Raw genomic sequence first — 20,203 nt, 5'->3', positions numbered from 1 at the left:
TGAGCATCATCAGGAAAGATACTGAACCCCAGAGTTGCCCCTGATGTATTAATCAGAGTGTGTGTGTGTGTGTGTGTGTGTGTGTCATCTTAAAAATCTTTTGTAATAAGAAAACAATCTGAGTGCTTAAACTGAATAGAAATGTGCTGCAGTAGTAACAGTAGTAGTTTGTACAACTTCATTATAGATTATGTAAAAGATAGATAATCTGTAACAGTCTGAAGGTCTGAAGTTAAGAATTAAAGAAAAAAAGTGTGTGTAAAATAAAAATCACAGGAAACACCTTGAAACCCAAAAGCAGCAGAGGAAAACAGTTTGTTCTGTGGTGTCGCCTGGTTCACCTTTAGTATTTCTCATTTACGCTGACAGTTGGAAAGCAGAGAGAGGAAACAAGGCTGGAAGAGAAACGCAGGAGGGAAAACTGGTGGAAGTTGATCCCAGGGCCAGCAGCGACAGACATCATTCTAGAGGTGGTAAACTTAACCACTGCTCCACCTCTGGGGACACTATCCTGATAGAGAGGCTTACTTACAGCCGTACACAGAAGGTGCATGTTGTTTTGAAGCCACAGAAAAATGCTTACCCGATCTCATTGAGGTAAGAGAAGATATCCAGTGCTGTGTTTTTGGAAATACCATCGTTCTTATTGGTCACCTTGACAGGAACACCTGCAGGAATAAAACACTGATTTAGAAAAAATGATTTTTTTTAACACCAACATAGAAACAGAATCATAAATAGTAACTAAAAATAGCTTTGATGCAGGCCGTTATCCATCCTGTACATCATGCTTTCTTACATCTGAGATTCAAACAGAACAAAATTTTATCTATAGGCTGATATCCAAGTTCTCTGTTTTTCTGATACAACAAAGAACAACTACAGCAAAGCAGGCAGCTGATAAATTAATGTAATGCTCAAAAACACAAGAAACACATCAAAGAACCATGAGTTATAAAGTTTACTTTCACAGTCTAGTTTAAAAAAAATGTTTTGGATAAATGGCTTAAAAACAAATTATTAATTTTCACTGAACAAATATAAAAAAACAAAAACAAAGCAGAGTTTATCAAATCTGCTGACAAGCGCTTATTATCTCAGCCAGTCAAATAAATAGTCTCCAGCTTAAAGTGAAAGCCATTACAAAAGGAGATGGAGAGAAGGGCTAATAAATTCAAAGGCCCTTCTCATTTGAAAGCTGTGAAATTGTGGGCTGGCTTTACCTAATTCAATTACACACACAGCTTTGTTACCCATACTCTCTTCGGCTCTGAGGTTTTTTTCCTTCTCACTTCTTGTGTGTGTTTTGCGCATGTGCTGGAAGCTAAAGCACCTGCACTCATCTTCCTATTGCTCTTTAGACGCCCACGATCTCTCCGCACACTTAACCCAAGTGCGCATCAATCACTGTCATAGACCTGCTTATTCGTGGCCTTCGATAAAGCAACGCAGGCCAAAGGTGGAGGTGGAAGGAGGGGGGTATATATCCTTTTTAAGACTACACAAGGAGGAAGCAGGACGAAATCCGCTGCGCTGTCCATCCCGAGGCCTACACACACTTGAGCGTGCTTGCAGTTGTCAGTCAAACAGCTTTGAAGAGAAGAGCAGCACTTCTCTGCTTTTCAGCTAGCGTTTACTAAGCTCTAATGGGACTGACATGTGAGGGACTTGGCTAATTTTTTTAGACAAGGGCTTTGTTGACAGCCCATTCTCATATCGCGGGAATCACGGTGGCTCCCATGGAAGACGAAGAAGAAGAAGAAGAAGAAGAAGGGGAAGAAGAAAAAAGAGTGAAAGCAGGAGAGGGCAGTGTGTTTTTTAAAACGTGCCCTCTCCTAGATATTTAATAATTAGATTAAAAGTTTAAATAAATTAGCTGAGCGTCTGAACGTGGGAGTGCAGGGGTCGGCTCTTTTCGTCCTTGCGCTGTTCCAGGTTCTATCATTTACCGAGGGGGTATTTTTCCACTCACGATCCCCTTTCTTCAGTTTCTTTTCTTTTTTTGTGGCCTAACAGTGCAGACAATGGGAGCGCAGACACAGTTGTAGGAAAAATTACTGCTTTACATTTTTCCTCTGTGTCTCTTTTTCCTCCTTACCTCTTTGGCAAGAAAGGAGGGAGGGATGATTTTTTTTTCACTTAAAAAAAGGGGAGAGGATTGGGGGAATGGAGCGTTTGACGGGGGTAGAAAGGTTCCTGTCGTTAAATATTCTTTTTTAATCAGTGAGAAAACTTTGGTGAGAAAGGCAGGGATGAAAAGGTGGGAGGGGGAATGAAATGAAACATTCTTGTGCTGATCTTGTGCTCAGAGGGAGGAGTAGGCTTGGGCCTTTGTGTGGACAACTAAAACAGCTTTTGTCATAGAGCGCTCAATAAAAGGCAAAGAGAATATGTGTGAAAATGGAGCACAGGCATGCAAAGGGCCCGCGAAACCAGACCGGGCTTTTACTAGAGCATCGCTGTTTTACAAAAGCATCCCCAGATAACCGACGCCGAGCAACTTGTTTCGGAGTTAAACATTTCTTTGGGGGAAACTGGTAAAGAGAGATTGGGGTATCCATTTTCGTTGCAGAGCCACTGAAAGGCATTTTCATTTGCTATTTAAAATTTCCTGCTAAACTTTTGAACTTCCCTTAAATTACCCTTATAGCTTATAGCTCGTAAAGCTGCCCACTAAGTCTGTTCAATCAGAGGCGCTAGTGTCTCCTCAGCCTATTGATGTTGCCGTAGTTCAACCTCCACCGAGGAACCACGATGAAGGGACATCTGTGCCGCTTGCCCCAGGCTTGGATGTGTCTTGCCGTTTTCTTTTTGCACAAACATGTGACACTTTCTACTGATCACCCTGAGCCTCGTAGCAATATATCTAATGAGCGTTCCCCTGGCCCCTCAGGGCTCAATGTATTAGCTGGAGTTAATGCTTCCGGCCTGTGTGTGTGCCCCCGGGTCAAACATGGCAGCTTGGGACCAAGTAATGCTGTGAGGGGTTAGGGATAAGACTGGGTGGTCAGAAATGGTGATAAAGTGCAGCTGAGTCAGCCTCAGATCTGTAGCCCTACAGCTGTAACCATCAGTGTTAAGTAACAAGATGAGGTACGGCCTGCAGTGGACAGTGAGCGATAGTGGACGCGACCTCTTAACGATGATTAACAGAAGCTCCGAAATGTTTAAATTTAACACATTTTTTTAATGTTTATGCATGACATGCAACAGAATGTCTCCAGGTTTGATGGAGCAACACAAAGTAAGGCAGAGGCCAAAGAAATGACACTAAAAACACTGCGTGATTATCCTTCATATAATTCACCTCCTTCTTAGAGGTCACCACAGTGGCTCATCTGTCATACCAACCCTCTGCAGGTCCTCCATCACCACATCCATTCTTCAATTATTCATCAAATAAATGGCAACAGGTCAATTGAATTGTCTGTTTTCAACTCGCATGATAAAGTGTTCACCTCCAAAGTATCACAAAAATCGAGCCTTCACTGTCATTCAGTCATCTTGAACTTTTAGTTCACTCTTTAATCTTCTCCTCCGTCCATTACTCTTACTCGCTCTTGATATGCATCTCTTAGCCAGTCTCCGTTTAGTGCTGAACGCATATTCTCACACATTACAGACCTTCTTTCTTCCCTTCACTGGCTCCCAGTGAAATTTATTAACATATGAAGCTCTACATGGACAGGCCCCTGTTTCTTTTATCAGAGCTACTGAGACATCATCGCTTCAGCAGACTTCTCAAATGGTTGAATCAAGGTCTCCTAACTGTTCCACCCTCTTACTTTAGAGTCAGAGGCGAGACTGCTTTTGAGACTGCGGTGCCCAAACTTTGGAAAAGCCTCCTTCAGCCTGTCAGGCCGGCCAAATCTGTGATTTGCTTTAAACGGCTGCTGAAAACTAATTTTTACAGGTTAACTTTTTTTCCTCTTTACTCTGGACCATCGTTTACATCTGTTTGTGTGTATGTTGGAATGAATATGTGACCCCATGTTTAATTATTTGTCTGTATCTTGGAACATGTATACGTATCTTTAATGTGTAGCTTTTATTCAGACTGTGAAGGACTTTTTAACTCTGTGTTTTGGAAAGTGCTATACAAACTCATCCATCATATACATGAACAGTACTGTGTAAAGGTCTTGCACCTTCCCTGATTTCTTTATATTTTGCAACAAAACTGTGGAAAAAGGTGCAGCAATTTATTAAAAGATGTGCAAACAGAAACACAGTATATAAAGCACATTCTTCTTCTACACTTCTTATTAGGCAAGCTTTCTTGTAATGTATTCAAATAGTCTTCAGGAATAGTTCTCTGGGCTTCTTTAAAGCCATTTAAAGCTCTTCTGTGTGTTGATCCTACGCCATCTCTGTCAAACTGTTATTTTGGGCATTTTTCATAGATTCAGCAAAAGAAATTGCAGCAAATTATGTGTTTTGCCACCGCCTGGTAGTAACAAAGCACCCAAATATACCATTTAAAACAGTTTCTTTGCTAAGCTGTCTGTTAATTGTAGACAATACAGGTGTCTTTTTTATGCTTGAATGACTCACTGATCATTGGCTTAACAAAAAACGGTGTTCTGAAAATGGGCAGATACAAGGGCTGAGCTGAAAATGTGTGAAAAAGCAGTCAAAGAAAAACTTTGAAAGAGCTTCAAAAAAACCTAGAGACCTATTGCTGAAAACTTTTAAAAATTAAACAGAATAAAAGCATAAAGAAACGATGGGTGGCTTAAAACTTTTGCACAGTACTGCAAAAACAGGTAAAAGACAGATGCAGACTGATGGAGGGATCAACAGGTGACACACGTGGCGAGCCCACAAACCTTTTTTGAACTCTATCTCCAGCACATCTTGGACATTTGGAGAGTCTTCTGGGTTCTTGGTCATCAGGTACAGGTCAGCCGGTGCACGACTCTGAAAAACACACAAAGTCACACACTTACTCTCTCCATTTCACACACTTCACTCCCTGAGAGGAATAACTAGGACCTCTTGAGACCTCATCAAAAAGAAAAAAGAAGAAAAAAAAACAGTATAAAGAGACTGTTGTGTGAGGACAGCTCAGGACACGGCGGGCAGAAGAACAGAGGGAATGATGCGTGAAAAAGAAGAGACCTGAAAACGACATCAGGACTTTAGTGAAGACAAAAAAAGGGGGAAAAAAATCAATGTTCCATTTTTCTCCTCTATTTGGTTTCATTTTCCCCATGTGGCCCTGCACCACAGGGGAAGGCGAGGAAAAGCAGAACACAGCGAGAAAGAGTGGGAAAGGGCACGAGAATGAAATTACTCACATCCTAAAGAACAGTGAATACCTGACAAGTCAAAAACACACAATAAAACCCCACTGATGCTACGACAGCACCGATCTGAGCAGCAGTTCTGCCCGTCTGAGAGAATCTGCCGACTCTATCGTGTTTCTGCCATTCTCTCGCTCTTCTCTAATCTTCCAGTTTTCCACTTTTGATTTTCTGAGTGACGTTTCCCCTTCTGCTTTATTTTCAAATGAAGAATGTCCCCCTAAATGGGCATCGCACAATAAGACCTTCAAGTCTACACCCTAAAATCCACTAAAGTTGTCCTCGTTGACAGACATTTGTCGTTTTTCTTTTTTCCAGCTGGCGGGAGCTGGGAGCGATTTCAGTAAAGTCACGGCTGGGACCTAAAAGAGCGTGGCGGTCTGACGTCCCTGCCCAGCGATGCACCCCTCCAACAATTACACGGCATTAGGACAAGATGATGGCCAATGTCTCCTGAGCTGAGGCAAATTGCAGGGGGACTATGCAAAATAACCACTGGGCGCATTTAAATGGAAAGCTTTACCAGACTCTAAATCATCATACAATAACTAATCGGCATCCGCTCGCCGCCTGTCAGTGAGGAGAAAACGAGCAGCGCAATCACTTTCCTTCCTTTTAACTAAACACCGAAATTGACTGGGAAGGCGGCCGTCTCCCTCTCCTTTATTTTCTGCCTCAGTGCCCTGAAAGATGCCAAATGAGAGCGAATGGGAGAGGGACAAAATGACTGCCCCTAAAAAGCCTTTTGATGCTTACTCTTGGAGAGGGAAGAGGGAAAGAGGGAATTAATCTTTTTCTAACCTGCAAATGCAACACAGCACATGAGAGGCACCAGCTGGACGAATACTTGCAGGTGGCGGGATGCTACACTACAGGAAACCTGTTGTTTATAGTTTTTTCCATTTATGGTCTTTTAATTATCATTTAATTAACAAGAAGTTGTTCATTTAGGCTCTCTGCTTTTGTTGTTGAAGAACGTCCGAGTTTAAAATCACCACTAAAGTATTTTCACACGATCAGCTAAAAATAAAAAAAATCATTAATTTAAAAAGTATAATAGCAGTAATGCTTGAAAACTGATGCCAAAGCTGAGAGCTTGAACTTACATACTACTGAATACAAAAAAGAAGGGGGGGAAAAAAAGGAAACGTAAAGGGACAGGGTTGTTTCCAGTGAGCGAGAGATCAATGCATTTCAATTCAAACCCCCTGCAGGTGGACCTGTCCCAAAGCCGTGGCCCTGAAAGAGAGGAAAAGGTAGAGATGGCGAAGGCGGGGGGGCGACGGGGTATTGGTGGGAAATGGGGCGTGAAGCGCACCATCATGTAGCACAGAGCAGCTCCTTTGGCAGTCTTTGCTTCTGCGATATTGTTGTGCTAAACGTGGCCCAGGCAGCAAAAGGAGAAGGCTGACGCATGAACTTAAAGCAAGTAAATTTCTATCTTTCCACTTATTAGTCGCCTCATTGGTTTTCAATCAAAGCCAAAAAGGGGCCAAAAGAAGCAGAAATGGCAGGAGGAGAAAGCAGGATTTGGGAAGAGAGCGGGAGAGGATGGTTTAAAAAAAAAAAAAAAAGAGGGAAAAAAAAGGAAAACGTGTTTGGCGCAACAGATTGGAAATGATCCTAAAATCACCACGTTTCAAGTCTGTCCTTCTCCTTAAAATGCAAACATGGCAAATTGAGACAAGAATAAAACAATATGCTCGTGTTGTGCTGTAGAGATATTTATATTCATAGCGCCCTTGGATAGTTCCACATCCTGGGCTGAATTTAATGAGGACAGCAGGCGCTTGTCTATGAAGGCAAAGCTGCGATGACGACGATGCTTAGATGGTCGCAGAGAGCACTCGTCGGGTAGCACAGGTCAGGCTAATGAGACCTGAGGGCAGCGAAGGCGCATGACAAATACTGACCTCTTTGCTTCAGAGCACACACTGACATGTATACATACACCTACGAGCCCACTTCCTACCCCTACAGGCAGTCCTCCGACCATCCATCTTTCCAGCGATCAAATGTGAACGGCAGCAAACAAGTTTTCATTTCCTCTAGGTGGGCACGGCGTTTCGCTCCTTTACTCCTGGTCAACGGGAGCAGTGGGCCATCAGCTCCCGGATCAAAGAAAAAAGGAAAAAAGAAGCAGGCCCGGGGAAACTCGCTGACAGAGGCTATAATTAAGACTGAGGTGATGTTTTAATGACTCAGGACGAGTGTCAAGCTGCCTCAGGGCGGACTCTGACTGCTCATGTGCAGAGGGACGAAGAGAGCAGGGACAGTGAGGAAGCTTGAGGATGTGGAGACATCCAAACACAAGTGCTGGATTGTTTACCACACATGATGGATGACAGAACATAAGAGGTACTAAGCAACAATTAAAACCTCAGCTGTTTTGCCAACTGGTGGTGATCTATGAAGTCAATTTGTTTAGTTAGCATTTTGTTTCCAGAAATGTATTTAGGCAAATCCTAGGAATTAAAACCCTGCGCCTATTCATTACAGCCTCTAATATCTCTTCTTAATTAGTAAAGAATAAGCAGGGGACAAAACATAGACTACACCTTCATGTTCCCAGCAACATCAGAATCTAATAACTTTATAACAACCACTACATCAGTGCACTTATCAGATGCATGCCAACAGTCTGCAACAGCTAGCTGAAGCTGGCCTGAATGCATGTCTTCACATAGGTTAACGTTGCCATATGGAGATGAGTAAATAAAAGCCTGCAGCCCATTGTGGTGTAGGTGACCTGGTTTGGGGTTATCAGGAAGGATACAGTGTTAATCACAGAGTAACCTGAACTGCTGACGCTTATCTACAGACGAGCATATGAGCGACCATTTGGATATTTTCTAATCTGACGGTGTTCAGCAGAGAGGGACCATTGTATCACAGATACAGAGGGGGGGACTATTGTATCGTCTGAATAGTCGCGGTCCGACCTCAGCCTTCAGGGCTGTAACTGGAGCAGAGAGACAGGCTGGTACAGAGAGCAAGGTGACCTCTATCAGATGACCTTCAGGTAGATCAGAATGTGACCTGCTGGTTTAAGAATTTGGAGGGGGAAGTGACTTTTTTGTTTTTACCCCCCAAGTTTAAATTGCACTGGTGTTAAATGGAGAGATCATTTTTTCATTTTTTTTTATTAAAATTTTAACAAAAAGATTTGAAAACTTTTTGCTTTTTTGTAAAGAAAATTCTACCTAGTCCCACATTTCAGGCTCTGGGGTAATATATTCAAATCCTTTTACCACTTCAGACCTCTGTGCCATAAATATTTCATTGTATTTAATGCCATGAATCGATTCAATATTGGAGAAAAGGTCCAGCACAAACCCCTCCCGAATGAACTCACACACACACACACACACACACACACACACACACACACACACACACACACACACACACACACACACACACACACACACAATACCATCATCATACATCGCTATGCTATTGAGCTGGTTCGTCTCATTCTTTTCAAAACATTTCTCCACAGGACGGCCACTAAAGAGGCAGCGGAGGGGTGGGAAAGGGACAGAGAAAGACAGCAAGAGATGGAGGTCTGTGAGTTACAGTGGCCCTGCCCCTGCATCTCCGCTCCAGCAGCGCAGGACCCCTCGCCTCCCTGTGACACCCCGTCCATTGGGGACTCATCTGTCTGGCGCACTGTCTTTGTACTTTACTGTTACTGGTGACATTTTGGTGTCACGGTGTCATGATGAAATGGCTCCCCTCCCACGTCGCAGCCTGCGGCGGCGCAACCAGTGGAACAATGAGGTCCCGAGGAGTTGGGGTTGGAACTCAGGAGGCCCCAGCTGGGCGCAACGCCCTAACCCTTCCCCCTCCCAGGCTCCCATGAAATCGGGAATTAGTAGAAGCGTTGCTGACGACAAGTCAGTGTCTGTGTGTCCCAGGCTCTTCCCAGGGCCTGGCGAGGACCCGGGGTGAGGAGAGACAGAGGCACAGACACAACGACCGAGGGATGGGAGCTCTGGGGGGCGTGGGGGGGTCACTGGGGGCAACCTGTATGTACTGCACTGACCTTTAACCCTGCAGAGATCAAACCCTTGACTCACCCATGGCACTGTGGGAGAGTGAGTCATGTTTGTCTCTGGCAGGGCTGGCATTGGTCAGTGGACTGAAGGGAAGGTTTACTGATGTGTCCCTCCAAGTGTCTGACACATTTAACCACACGTACACACAAAAACGCAGCATTAGGTCTGTTAGCTCGGCGTGTGCGCATGAGATGGATGCTGAAGAGATGACTCACAATGGTCAAAAATGAGATGTACCGTCAAGCGGCTTATGCAGGTTTCCTTCTATTTCTCATGATCGATTTCAAGAACAGGTACCGATCTAAAGATGATGTCATCCTTCTAAAGTTTAGGCAAAACCTTTTACCTTTTCAGGTTCACTTAAATTGTTTTTGCACCTGTGCAAAACTCTTCTGATCAGCTCTTGTTTTTACAGGCTTGAACAGGGGTGTCAGTGAGGAAGGTTAAAAAAATGCCTCAGACAGTCTGCACAAAACAATTTTCGGTCTATTTTCTTAGAACAGTTACAGAACAGCATATTAGAAGGCATTTCTTTAGTTAACAAGTATACTGTAACAGCTTTAAAATAAATTCATATTTAACACAAGTAAATCACAGCAGGATTAAATATAAAAATGATGAATTATGTTTCCTTTTATTAAACATTGCGAGCTTACCTTGGGATTCTCCAGGATGCCCGACTCGTAGCTGTAAAGAAATTTGAACAATTAAAGTTTCTCACTGGAAAAAAATAAAATAAAATCAAAGATTCTGAAATAAGAGCTAAAGAAGATGCATCACACCAGTCCTGCTCACCTTATATGCATGAGGTTGGCGTCCATGCTCCAAGGTGCCCGAGGGGTCACAGGCACAGGGATGCCATGCTCCTACAGTTTAACAGCAAAAGAAGCTTTTAAGTTACATCCTGTGAGCGCAACTTGCAAAAGGGTACATCTCCACTGAGAAGGTTCTGACTGAAGGATTACAGACAAAGACATTTTGTATACATATATTTTTATTATTTTTTTAAAAGCGCTTTAAGACAAAGTAAATTTCACAATTAACTCACAGGCTTGCCTGAAAGGTGTTGGCTAAACATCATGACCACCCTCTAGTGGGAAAAACTGGTCGGCCCATGATTTCTTTTTTGATGCGACTACATCGACAAACGTCCACCAGAATACAAGTAGTCCATGTAATTTAATCTGAGAATCTGAGGTAATAAATAATTAAAGCTTTCAATACAAAATGTTTGTTATAATATTTTTATTTTTTTATTTATTTATTTTATTTATTTTTATTTTTTGGTAGTCCACTGCATGCTTAATAATAGTTTTTTTCAAAATAATTCAGGACAATGTTAACATCACTATTAAGTGGATGGTACTTTTAGGACTTGTAGTTTTGATCAGGTAATTGTTTAGGTAACTGTTAGGATTTTTTTTAGTCAAAGGGTGAATCTGTACCTTGAAAATGTTAACAGACCCATTGCTATGAAAATAAAGGTGGTAAAATAATTGTATTTCGGACATCATGCCACTGACAGAGTTACCTTTGCATACTCCATCAAGTCCGTCCTCCCCCGGAAGCGGTTGTAAAACTCGGGTATCCTCCAGGGTGCGATGATCTAAAGAACACAAACAGAGAAACTCTTTCCAGCTACAGTGACATTACTCCACAGTGTCAGTAAATTACATCCACACAATAAATAAACAAACTCACCTTGACCTCAGGGTAGAGGGCATAGCATGTTAGCTCAAAGCGTATCTGGTCATTCCCCTGAAAAGTGCAAACAACAGTTCAACTCGATGTTTCTTGTGTTACTTGTTTTATCAGTTTACAATAAATACAGATGATTAAAAGTGTGCACAGCAGGGCTGTTGCTAACATTTTTAATCATTTATTCATATTTTCACTAATAATCTGCTTATTTTTTATCTATTAAGGGCCAGAAAAGACCCCAAACCCCAAGTTTACATATTCAAACAATTAGTTTTCCGCAAACTACATCCTAAACTCAAAAATGCCCTCCACGTACTATCAAAGACAGTAAAGAAAACCAAATGAATCACAGTTACTATGCAAAAAAAAACCTTAAAATGAACTATTTTACTTCACACTGACTCAAATTATTAGAATTGTTGATTACTTTGTGTTAATGGATGAACTGATTAATTTTTAGTTGTTTCTTAGTTGTTAGTAGTTGTTTCTCTACTGTCATTTTTTGTTATCTACAATTTAGAGTTTTGGGTTATTATCCTAAAATTTAAAGATAGTTACTTTTGGCTTACTAACTCAAATTTTTTTTGTGGTTTAAACAAGCTTCCATAGTTTCCTCATTATCAACACAAATAGTAAAAGAATAAATGGACACGAGCTGCACTTTGAAACACGAGGTAGGGTACACCCTGGACAGGTCGCTGGCCTCTCACACAGCTATAAGAAGTTACAATGTTTTAAACCTGTACTTTAACTCCATGATGTGGTTTTTGACTCCATCTATAGGCAACATGTGGACACTGCATTTCAGAAAAGACTTAAAATAATAGAAGGAAAATGTATTTAAAAAGTACAAAATGCTTTTTAAAGGGTTTTTATTTTATTTTCCAGAAGTATATTTGAAAATATATTATGAATCTCAGAAAAATCTCCATAAATGTGCAGTGTAAACATACAGGAACTATTACTAAAGCAGCTAAATTTGTGCTCTGAACATACATTGGGTCAAATCAGGATATGAAAACAATGGCATGAATGTGTGGCTTACTGCAGCAAGTCTAAATAACGAGAACATCACAAACTGTCACTTTCACAACCTAGGCTGAGAAAGTTCTTTACATGCAGCCTGAAAGCATCTTCATCTGCACTGTTAAAAAAAACATCTAAAACAAACGGTAATATTCCGGCAGCTGGGGCGCCACAATACTACCGTAAAATAACAGAAAATAACTTCCTCATAAAAATATGGTTATTTCCAGTAATGACAATACAGTTTGTTGCGCTAATTTTACATGGGATCTTGCCTTTTCAAGTGATTTTAAACATTAAATTAGGAACATGTTAATGTGATTAAACAATGGAATTATCTATAAATAGGAAAAAAAACAAATCCTAAAAAAACAGTAATATTCCGGCAGCTGGGGCGCCAAAATACTACTGTAAAATAACAGAAAATAACTTTCTCATAAAAATACAGTTATTTCCAGTAATGAAAATAGAGTTTGTTGCACTAATTTTACATGGGATTCTGCCTTTTCCAAGTGCTTTTAGACATTAAATTAGGAACATTTTAACGTGCTCAAACAATGAAATTACCTATAAACAAGGTCAATGAATGTGGCAATATGAATCATAATACGTAAATGTACAGAAATATACAGTTAACAGTTGGTTTAAATAATAATGGCTTGCATGCCCTGGGACAGACTGACAGAGGCGAGGCTGCCATATCGCACCATCGGCCCCTCTGGCCATCGCCAGTAGGCGGTAGGTGAAGAGTCTTGACCATGGACACAACAACCGAGAGTGTCCGAGCCGGGGCTCAAACCGGCAACCTTCTGATCACAAGGCGAACTGCCAACTCTTGAGCCACGATCGCCCTAACTAGCAATGATAATAATACTTATGTGACGTAACACAAGCTTATAGGAATCATGTTATATACTTTTCCATAGCATTACATTTGAATTCAACAGTTCAATCTTTCAAATAACGGACAGATATTTGTGAAACCATGATACATTTGTGAATGTATTTTAACAATCTAAATATGCATATGTACAGACAGATACATTTAATAACCATGAAAATTATGTTTTATTACATTACAGTGATTTAACGTTAATTGACATTTGAAATGTGAAGTCACAGTCTATTTACGTAACTTTAATGATATTCTAGAAGAACAGAACAAAACTGTAAAATGCACAGTAAAATACTTTTATATTAGGATTTTTTCCTACAGTGCAGCCATACCCGCGACCTTGTGGTTGTTAGTTCACATTCATTGGCCGATGCTTAGCGTCATGTTATTATGTGTCCCAACATCCAATGGCATGTCACATTGTTTTCATGGCCACACCCTCACCCCAGGTGCAGAGGCCTATTTCTGTTCAGGAATGTTGTGAATACTTTGAGATTTATATTAATTGCAATTCCTACCTCTACATTTATTTTTTTAAAATATATAATTAGCACAGCGTGGCCGTGCAATGTTTTATATGTTTTTGTAGTTTTTATTCCTATTAATTATATTTTCACTTGTTACCTCTGAATTATTGAATCAGACCTAGATGACATGAAATTTTCAGCAAAATTATAATTCAAATACTCCTTTAATTATTGATTATTCTCATTAATTTTCGATCATTTTATATATTTTTCCATAGTATTACATTTGAATTTAACAGATCATTCTCTCACATGACAGACAAATACTTGTGAAATTATGTTACATTTCTGAATGTATTTTTACAATCTAAATATGCATATGTACAAAAAATATATTTAAAGAACAAGTAAATTGTGTTTTACTATATTTACAGTGATGTTATTTTACCTTTGACATGTAAAATCACAGTCTACTTATGTAAATTTAATGATATTCTAGAAAGACAGTACAAAACTGTAAAATATACAGTAAGATACTTTGACATTACTATTTTTTGTAACAGTGTGGTACAGCTGCAGTTAGGACACTTGAACTTTAGATGACTCAAAGTTGTCCTGATCTGTTAAATTACCAACTCTGACCAAATAAACTCTGTGCTCTTATTTTACCATTTGAGCTGTATGCTCTTTCCCATTAAAAAGGCTCACTTTAGAAATAAGACAGCTGTTATTCAGCTGTTATGCCTCTTTCTTTTCAAAGGACTAAATAGAAAGGGTTTCTGAAAGAGGAAGGGTAGATTTTAACTTTGTAGTTTTATTTAGGTTAATAAGCAACTGTGCAAAGTTCCAAAAGTTTAGACCTAGCTAATAAGTCTGTACTTTGAAATTGGCTGGGATCAAAGCACCTTGATTTTATCCGCCATGTCTGAGGCTTAATTTATAATAAGAAAACTGATGCTTTAGTCTTGTTTCACAAGCCCTACATTTGATTTTATGTCCCTGCTCTTCAAAAAATAAAGATGTAAACTTATTCCCGGAATCACATTTGCACATTTTGGACATTCTTACCCCACACTGCATAATTCCATGCCCATTGTCTGACTTACCTTTCCAGTGGCACCGTGAGAGACAAACTGGGCACCCTCCCTGCGTGCAATCTCCACCTGACGCCGGGCAATGCAGGGCCGTGCTACCGCAGTGCCCAGCAGGTATCGGTCTTCATAGACAGCATTGGCCTGAACTGCAGGCCAGATGAAGTCCTGCACAAACTCTGTACGAAGGTCTTCAATGAAAACCTGCACAGCCACAGAGGCGAGGACACAGAACAGGGCTTTGTGTTACATCTGAATGAATTCACACTCTGGTCTTTTTTTAATGAATAGATAATGAATGGTTGATGATACAATTCCCTAGCAGGAAAAAGAAAATGTTTACCATAAAATGGCTTTGTGAAGAGAATTCAATCAGAAAGAATGAGAATAGAGAATGTAATACTTTCTATGAATTATAGTTTATTATGACGGTGAGCAGAGCTTCAGTATTACTTGTCTGAAAGGAAGCGAGAACACATTATTGCTAAGAATCAGTTGTTTGACTGATATTACTGAGGGGTATTGAAACATTTTTTATAGAACATTTAGCAGAAAATGAACTTTTGTCATTTCAAAATGGTTCCATCATGTCATTTGTCCAGAAGACTGACTGTGACTCTGACTGTGTTGCAGAATCAAGCACTGCCTTGCTAACTCGTCCGTGAAATAAAATCCTAATGAAATTAATAATAATTTTCCGCTTTTACTATAACTGCAACACTTCTACATCTAGAAAAAAATATTAGTATTGGCATCAGTGCCAGAAATCCAGGATTGGTCAGGCTGTGCATAAGCATTAAAAGCATTGTAGCTGACATTCTCTGATGTTGCTCACACTGCAAACAAATCCTAATCAAATACAACATGCTGTTTCACTGACGCTTACCTTCTTTGCACCGAGGCTTTCTGCCTTTTTCCGGGCAGCTTCAAAGTCTTCGTCTTGCCCAATGTTGGCCTAGAAAGACAGAAAAGCCCTGTGAATGTGAACGTTGATGTTGAACTCTCCAGGGGAAACAGCACGAACACAATGAGAAGATAAAATATGCAGGTTCTCTAGTTTAGATTCTTCTATAAATTAAATGCATCGACACACAGAGGCACATGCCTGCCAAAGTATTATTTTTGACAATCCACCGTCTTGCAATTCAGATCACGTCTGCTGAGGAGATGCAACAACTGTGCGTGAACACCACTCGAGGCCATGAAGAGGCTGATCTGATCTCCTGAACTGAGCAAGGGACTATTTTTCTCACATAGTAAAGTGAATTGTAGATGCTCTAAAAGAACCTGCATATTGCAGTAATCATACATGAATTATACTTGCACAGCGGCACAGTAAACCCTCTCGGTTTTTGTTTACGTCTTAGTACTTTGTTGTTTGGCAAATTCACGCAAGTGTGTGGTTTTGTAATTTCATGAAACATTACACTGGATCATGCACTGGATGAGTGCCTTCTTTTACTCCACTGCAGAGCTAGAGCCGAGGTGTACATCCTGTTCAACAGCTATGAACCTTTGGCTGACACCCACCCCCACTGACCTAAAATAATCACTAAATGAAGTTAGACAGTCGGAAAATCTGCCTACTGTGCAGTTCTGACTGGCTGTGGGGCAAAACTTAAATCCAGGCAGATTTGAGCTGTCATTATGAATCCAAACCTTTTGACCCATGCAGAGATACCCAAAACGGTAGGTCTTAGGGGGTTTTTTGTTGTTTTTTTTAATAACAGACCACAGTGAACACCTGTAACCCTTTATAAAGCTAACTGTACAACAAAAAGGACACAACATGCAAAAGTCTGGCAACATAAAACTAAACCAACTGTTGCGTGCATGGCTTCAAACCTTACCAAGTAGGTGATGACATCATAGCCCTGCTCCTTGAGCCAGACCAGAATGCAGGAGGTGTCCAGTCCACCGCTGTAAGCCAGAACCACCGTACCTTTGGACATGATGAGTGCTTTTTGCTGAAGCAGCCAAAGACACTGTTGAGTGGCAGGGAAATAATTGCATTAATTGGATGATTACATAACTATTAACTCGTAATGAGGAAATGTCAATGAATAACCCAAATTCTGATCGCTGTCCTTGTTTGACTTAACAGCAGGTCCCAACAGACCATTAGTTCAGATGCGTTTTGGACAATTCTTGATTAGGTAAAGTTTCCAAGGTTAGCTTGGAAAACTTCCAACATAAGGTCAGATGCTCAAATATGAGCATTTTCTGCTCACAGACTTTAATACCAGCTATTGCGCAGGCAATTGAAACAGATCTTGAGTTAATAAGGCTGTAAGGAATAAAGGTTTTGACCTCAAGAGCTCAGTGAGCATGTAATTTCTCTCTTTCTGCAGAGTCAGTCTCCTACAGATCTCCAAACCTCATGTGGCCTTCAGATCAGCTCAAGAACAGTTCGTAGAGAGCTTCATGGAATGGGTACATCCATCACCAATAATGGATGTAAACCACGCTGCTACTGGAATCTAAAGCAGTGAAGATGTGTTTGTCTGGAGTCACAAATCAGACTTCTCTGTTTGAGATGAGAGATGAGATGAGAATGGTACTTGTCTGACTACGTAGTGCCAACTGTAAAGTTTGGTGGAGGGGGATTATGGTTTGGGCTTGTCTTTCAGGAGTTGGGCTGGGTCTCTTAGTTCCAGTGAAAGGATCTCTTAATGCTTCAGCACAACAAGAGATATTGGACATTTTCTTGCAGCCAAATTTGTGGGAGCAGTCTGGGGATTGTCATTTTCTGTTTCAACATGACTGCGCATCAGTTCACAAAGCAAGGTCCATAAAGACATGGATGAGTGAGTTTGTGTGGAAGAACTTGACTGGCCTGCACAGAGTCCTGACCTCAACCCAACAGAACACCTTTGGGATGAATTAGAGCCGAGACTACGAGCAGGCCTTCTCGTCTAACATCAGTGTCTGACCTCACAAATGCCCTTCTTGAAGAATGGTCAAAAATTCCAAAGAAACACTCATAATCCTCACGGAAAGCCTTCACAGAAGAATTGAAGCTTTTATAGCAGCCAGGGTTCATGAAATATCACTCAAATTCATATGCGTGTGAAGGCAGATGAGCAAATGCTTTTGGCAATATAGTGTACTTGCAGTTGCTGGAGTCAAAACTTTTAAAGCTGAGTTACAATATCTTATGCACACATTTATTTGCTGGCTCAGTGCTTCTTAAAATGAAATTGTTGTAGACTTAACAAGTACTAGAATTAGTATACTCGTAATACCAGAAGTGTTAATATTAATTTAAGCAACTTTTGAAGTCTAGCTAGCAGTATATATATATATATACTATATATATATATATATATATATATATATATATATATATATATATATATATATATATGCTATATATGCTATATATATATATATATATAGCATTTTATTGTAGATCGTGACATACATGTGGAAAGTTAAGGAGGACCACAGAATTGTGCTTGTGTGAATGTGATGTTTGTTTTGTACATATACTAACAGTGTGCTAGCATTGGTCTATTCTCATGAATGTGAAAGTAAAGAAGAAATGACGTTACATAAGCAGAGGCAAGTCCTTCCCTTTTGTCAGGCGAGTCCTATTTTTTTCCCCGCGTAAATAGATTTCGGTAACAGGGTGTGGTTTTGGGATACAACTTGCACTGCATAATTACTGTTCTTTCTAATATGCCGGTGCTAAAAAACACATTTAAAATGGTTTAACAGTCGCAAGAGAGCTCTAAACAAAATGTTTTCACCCTACTGGCGTGAATACATACTTATTACCGACACAGGTATGAATATTTCTGGGAGAAATTGCCAACAAGGTTTAAGGGGCACATAGAAGTCACCGGCGACTGACGGCAACCTCCAGCTAAATTCAAAACACTCTTTATGATTGCGTAACAGAGAAAAAAATAAACACATGCACACACAAACATGTACACGTTTAGATAGTTTGTACTCACACAGACACTAGCAGAGGGTTTCTTTCTAACCGAAGAGGCGTGTGTGTGTCGGTGAGGAGCGCAGGAAAGCAGCAGCGTGCTCGGTTCGCTGACTCCGCTGTACCGTTTGCTGCCCTTCGCGACACGTTGCGTCATCCACAGCGCCCACAGCGTGCTCGTGTCGCTTTAATCGCCCTGTGCCAGCAGCATTTGTTTTATTTAAGAAATTATGGGAGCACCAGAGCTTGTTCAGTAGATACATTGGCATTTAAATTTCAGGTACATCTCTCTGAAATTCATTAAGATTCAATTTCTCCAGGTTTTGTGCAAAGCAGGAAACGAAAATACACACACGTAGAGAGTTTGCAGGTGTTTGCCATAGACCAGGGATGTCAAGCTCCTATTACATCGTGGACCACTTTGATCTTATGTGGGTTGGACCAGTGAAACCCTCGTTTTCTCAGTGAAAATAAATTTAAATACACATTTAATCCCCAGGGTATCACAATAAGAACAGGCAGTGCAATTTCTCTACTATTAATCTCTATTTTTAAGATTAGGCTTAAAACTTTCCTTTTTGATAAAGCTGATAGTTCTGCAATAGGATTAGGCTGCTGGGGGCTTCCCACCTATGTTATGTGTTCGTCTTCACTCATCTTTTTTTCCCACTCATTATGTGTTTATACTATAAATTATACTGTATATCCAAGCTCCTTAGACTACGATGACCTGGATGATTGAGAACCTTCACAGACATGTGTTTATACTCCACACCACTCTGCATTTAATCATTAGTGATTATTAATCTCCGGCTCTCTTCCACAGACTGTCTTGTCCTGTCTTCTTCCCCTTACCCCCAACCAGGCAGTGCAAATGGCTGCCCCTTCCCGAATGTGGTTTCGCCTGAGGTTTCTTCCTGTTAAAAGAGTTTTTGTCCCTTTCCACTGTCTCCAAGTGCTTGTTCATTGAATTGAACTGAATTGAATTGGATTTCAACAGCATATCAGGTTTTAATTTGAGTTTATGGGCCTGGAGCAGTGAAACTCACCTTTCTGTCAGTGAAAATACATTTCATACACAATCCTGGGATATCTTAATACAAGAAAAAGAAACGCATTGTAAATTGCAACAGTATGTCTCAGTTTTATACATAATGAAGAATATATTATAATGAAGAAATGTTGCTGTAGTCTATGAAAGATAACTCACTCTTTGGCCTTAAATTGTAAAAAAACAAACAAAAACAAAAACAAAAAAACAGATGTATAAAATTACAGAAAAAGTTCTGGTAGCTCGTTGTACAGACTTTTCTGTAATTACAAGCCAGAGAGTTTTTGTTAATTCACAGAAAACATTCTATTTTATTAAAATTTTTATTTTTTTATTTACTTGTTTAGTTTTCACTGTGAAACGACTCTTGACAACCCTGACATTTCAATTGTGTAAAAAAAAAGGAACTTTTTTGGTCATTTAATTATTTAACTATTACTCATTACTTTGGTGTAGTATGAATGGTCATGGGGGAGGCCTTTATCAGTAGGAAAAGCTGTAGTAAAACCTATGAAAATATAGTTAAAAGTCCTAAATTTATGCCCTCCTTCATATTTTCCATAACAGTCCAGTGGGCCAGATTGGAGTCTTTTGCCAGGCCCATTCATGGGCCTTATGTTTCACACCCAGCCTCTGCCTTTCTACATCAATGGGACTCAGGTGAA

At 40.2% G+C, this 20,203-nt stretch overlaps 1 protein-coding gene across 1 annotated transcript in view; it reads right to left on the bottom strand.

Annotated features, from left to right (window-relative positions):
* ass1 (argininosuccinate synthase 1) overlaps positions 1 to 18,632 on the bottom strand; it is a 30,474-nt gene extending 11,842 nt beyond the window's left edge. Inside the window, exons 1-10 of the mRNA XM_063480635.1 lie at positions 18,510 to 18,632; positions 16,398 to 16,532; positions 15,434 to 15,502; positions 14,563 to 14,751; positions 11,069 to 11,125; positions 10,899 to 10,973; positions 10,163 to 10,233; positions 10,024 to 10,054; positions 4,830 to 4,920; positions 584 to 668 (exon numbers count right to left, since the gene is read on the bottom strand). Of these exons, the coding sequence (XP_063336705.1) occupies positions 584 to 668; positions 4,830 to 4,920; positions 10,024 to 10,054; positions 10,163 to 10,233; positions 10,899 to 10,973; positions 11,069 to 11,125; positions 14,563 to 14,751; positions 15,434 to 15,502; positions 16,398 to 16,499 (770 nt within the window). The 5' untranslated portion in view covers positions 16,500 to 16,532; positions 18,510 to 18,632. The remainder of the gene's footprint in view (positions 1 to 583; positions 669 to 4,829; positions 4,921 to 10,023; positions 10,055 to 10,162; positions 10,234 to 10,898; positions 10,974 to 11,068; positions 11,126 to 14,562; positions 14,752 to 15,433; positions 15,503 to 16,397; positions 16,533 to 18,509) is intronic.
* Between the last annotated feature and the right edge of the window lie 1,571 nt (positions 18,633 to 20,203).

This window comes from Pelmatolapia mariae, linkage group LG7, assembly GCF_036321145.2.
Source record: "Pelmatolapia mariae isolate MD_Pm_ZW linkage group LG7, Pm_UMD_F_2, whole genome shotgun sequence".
In the NCBI taxonomy this organism is placed as follows: domain Eukaryota; kingdom Metazoa; phylum Chordata; class Actinopteri; order Cichliformes; family Cichlidae; genus Pelmatolapia; species Pelmatolapia mariae.
This window is presented reverse-complemented; position numbering and strand designations above follow the sequence as displayed.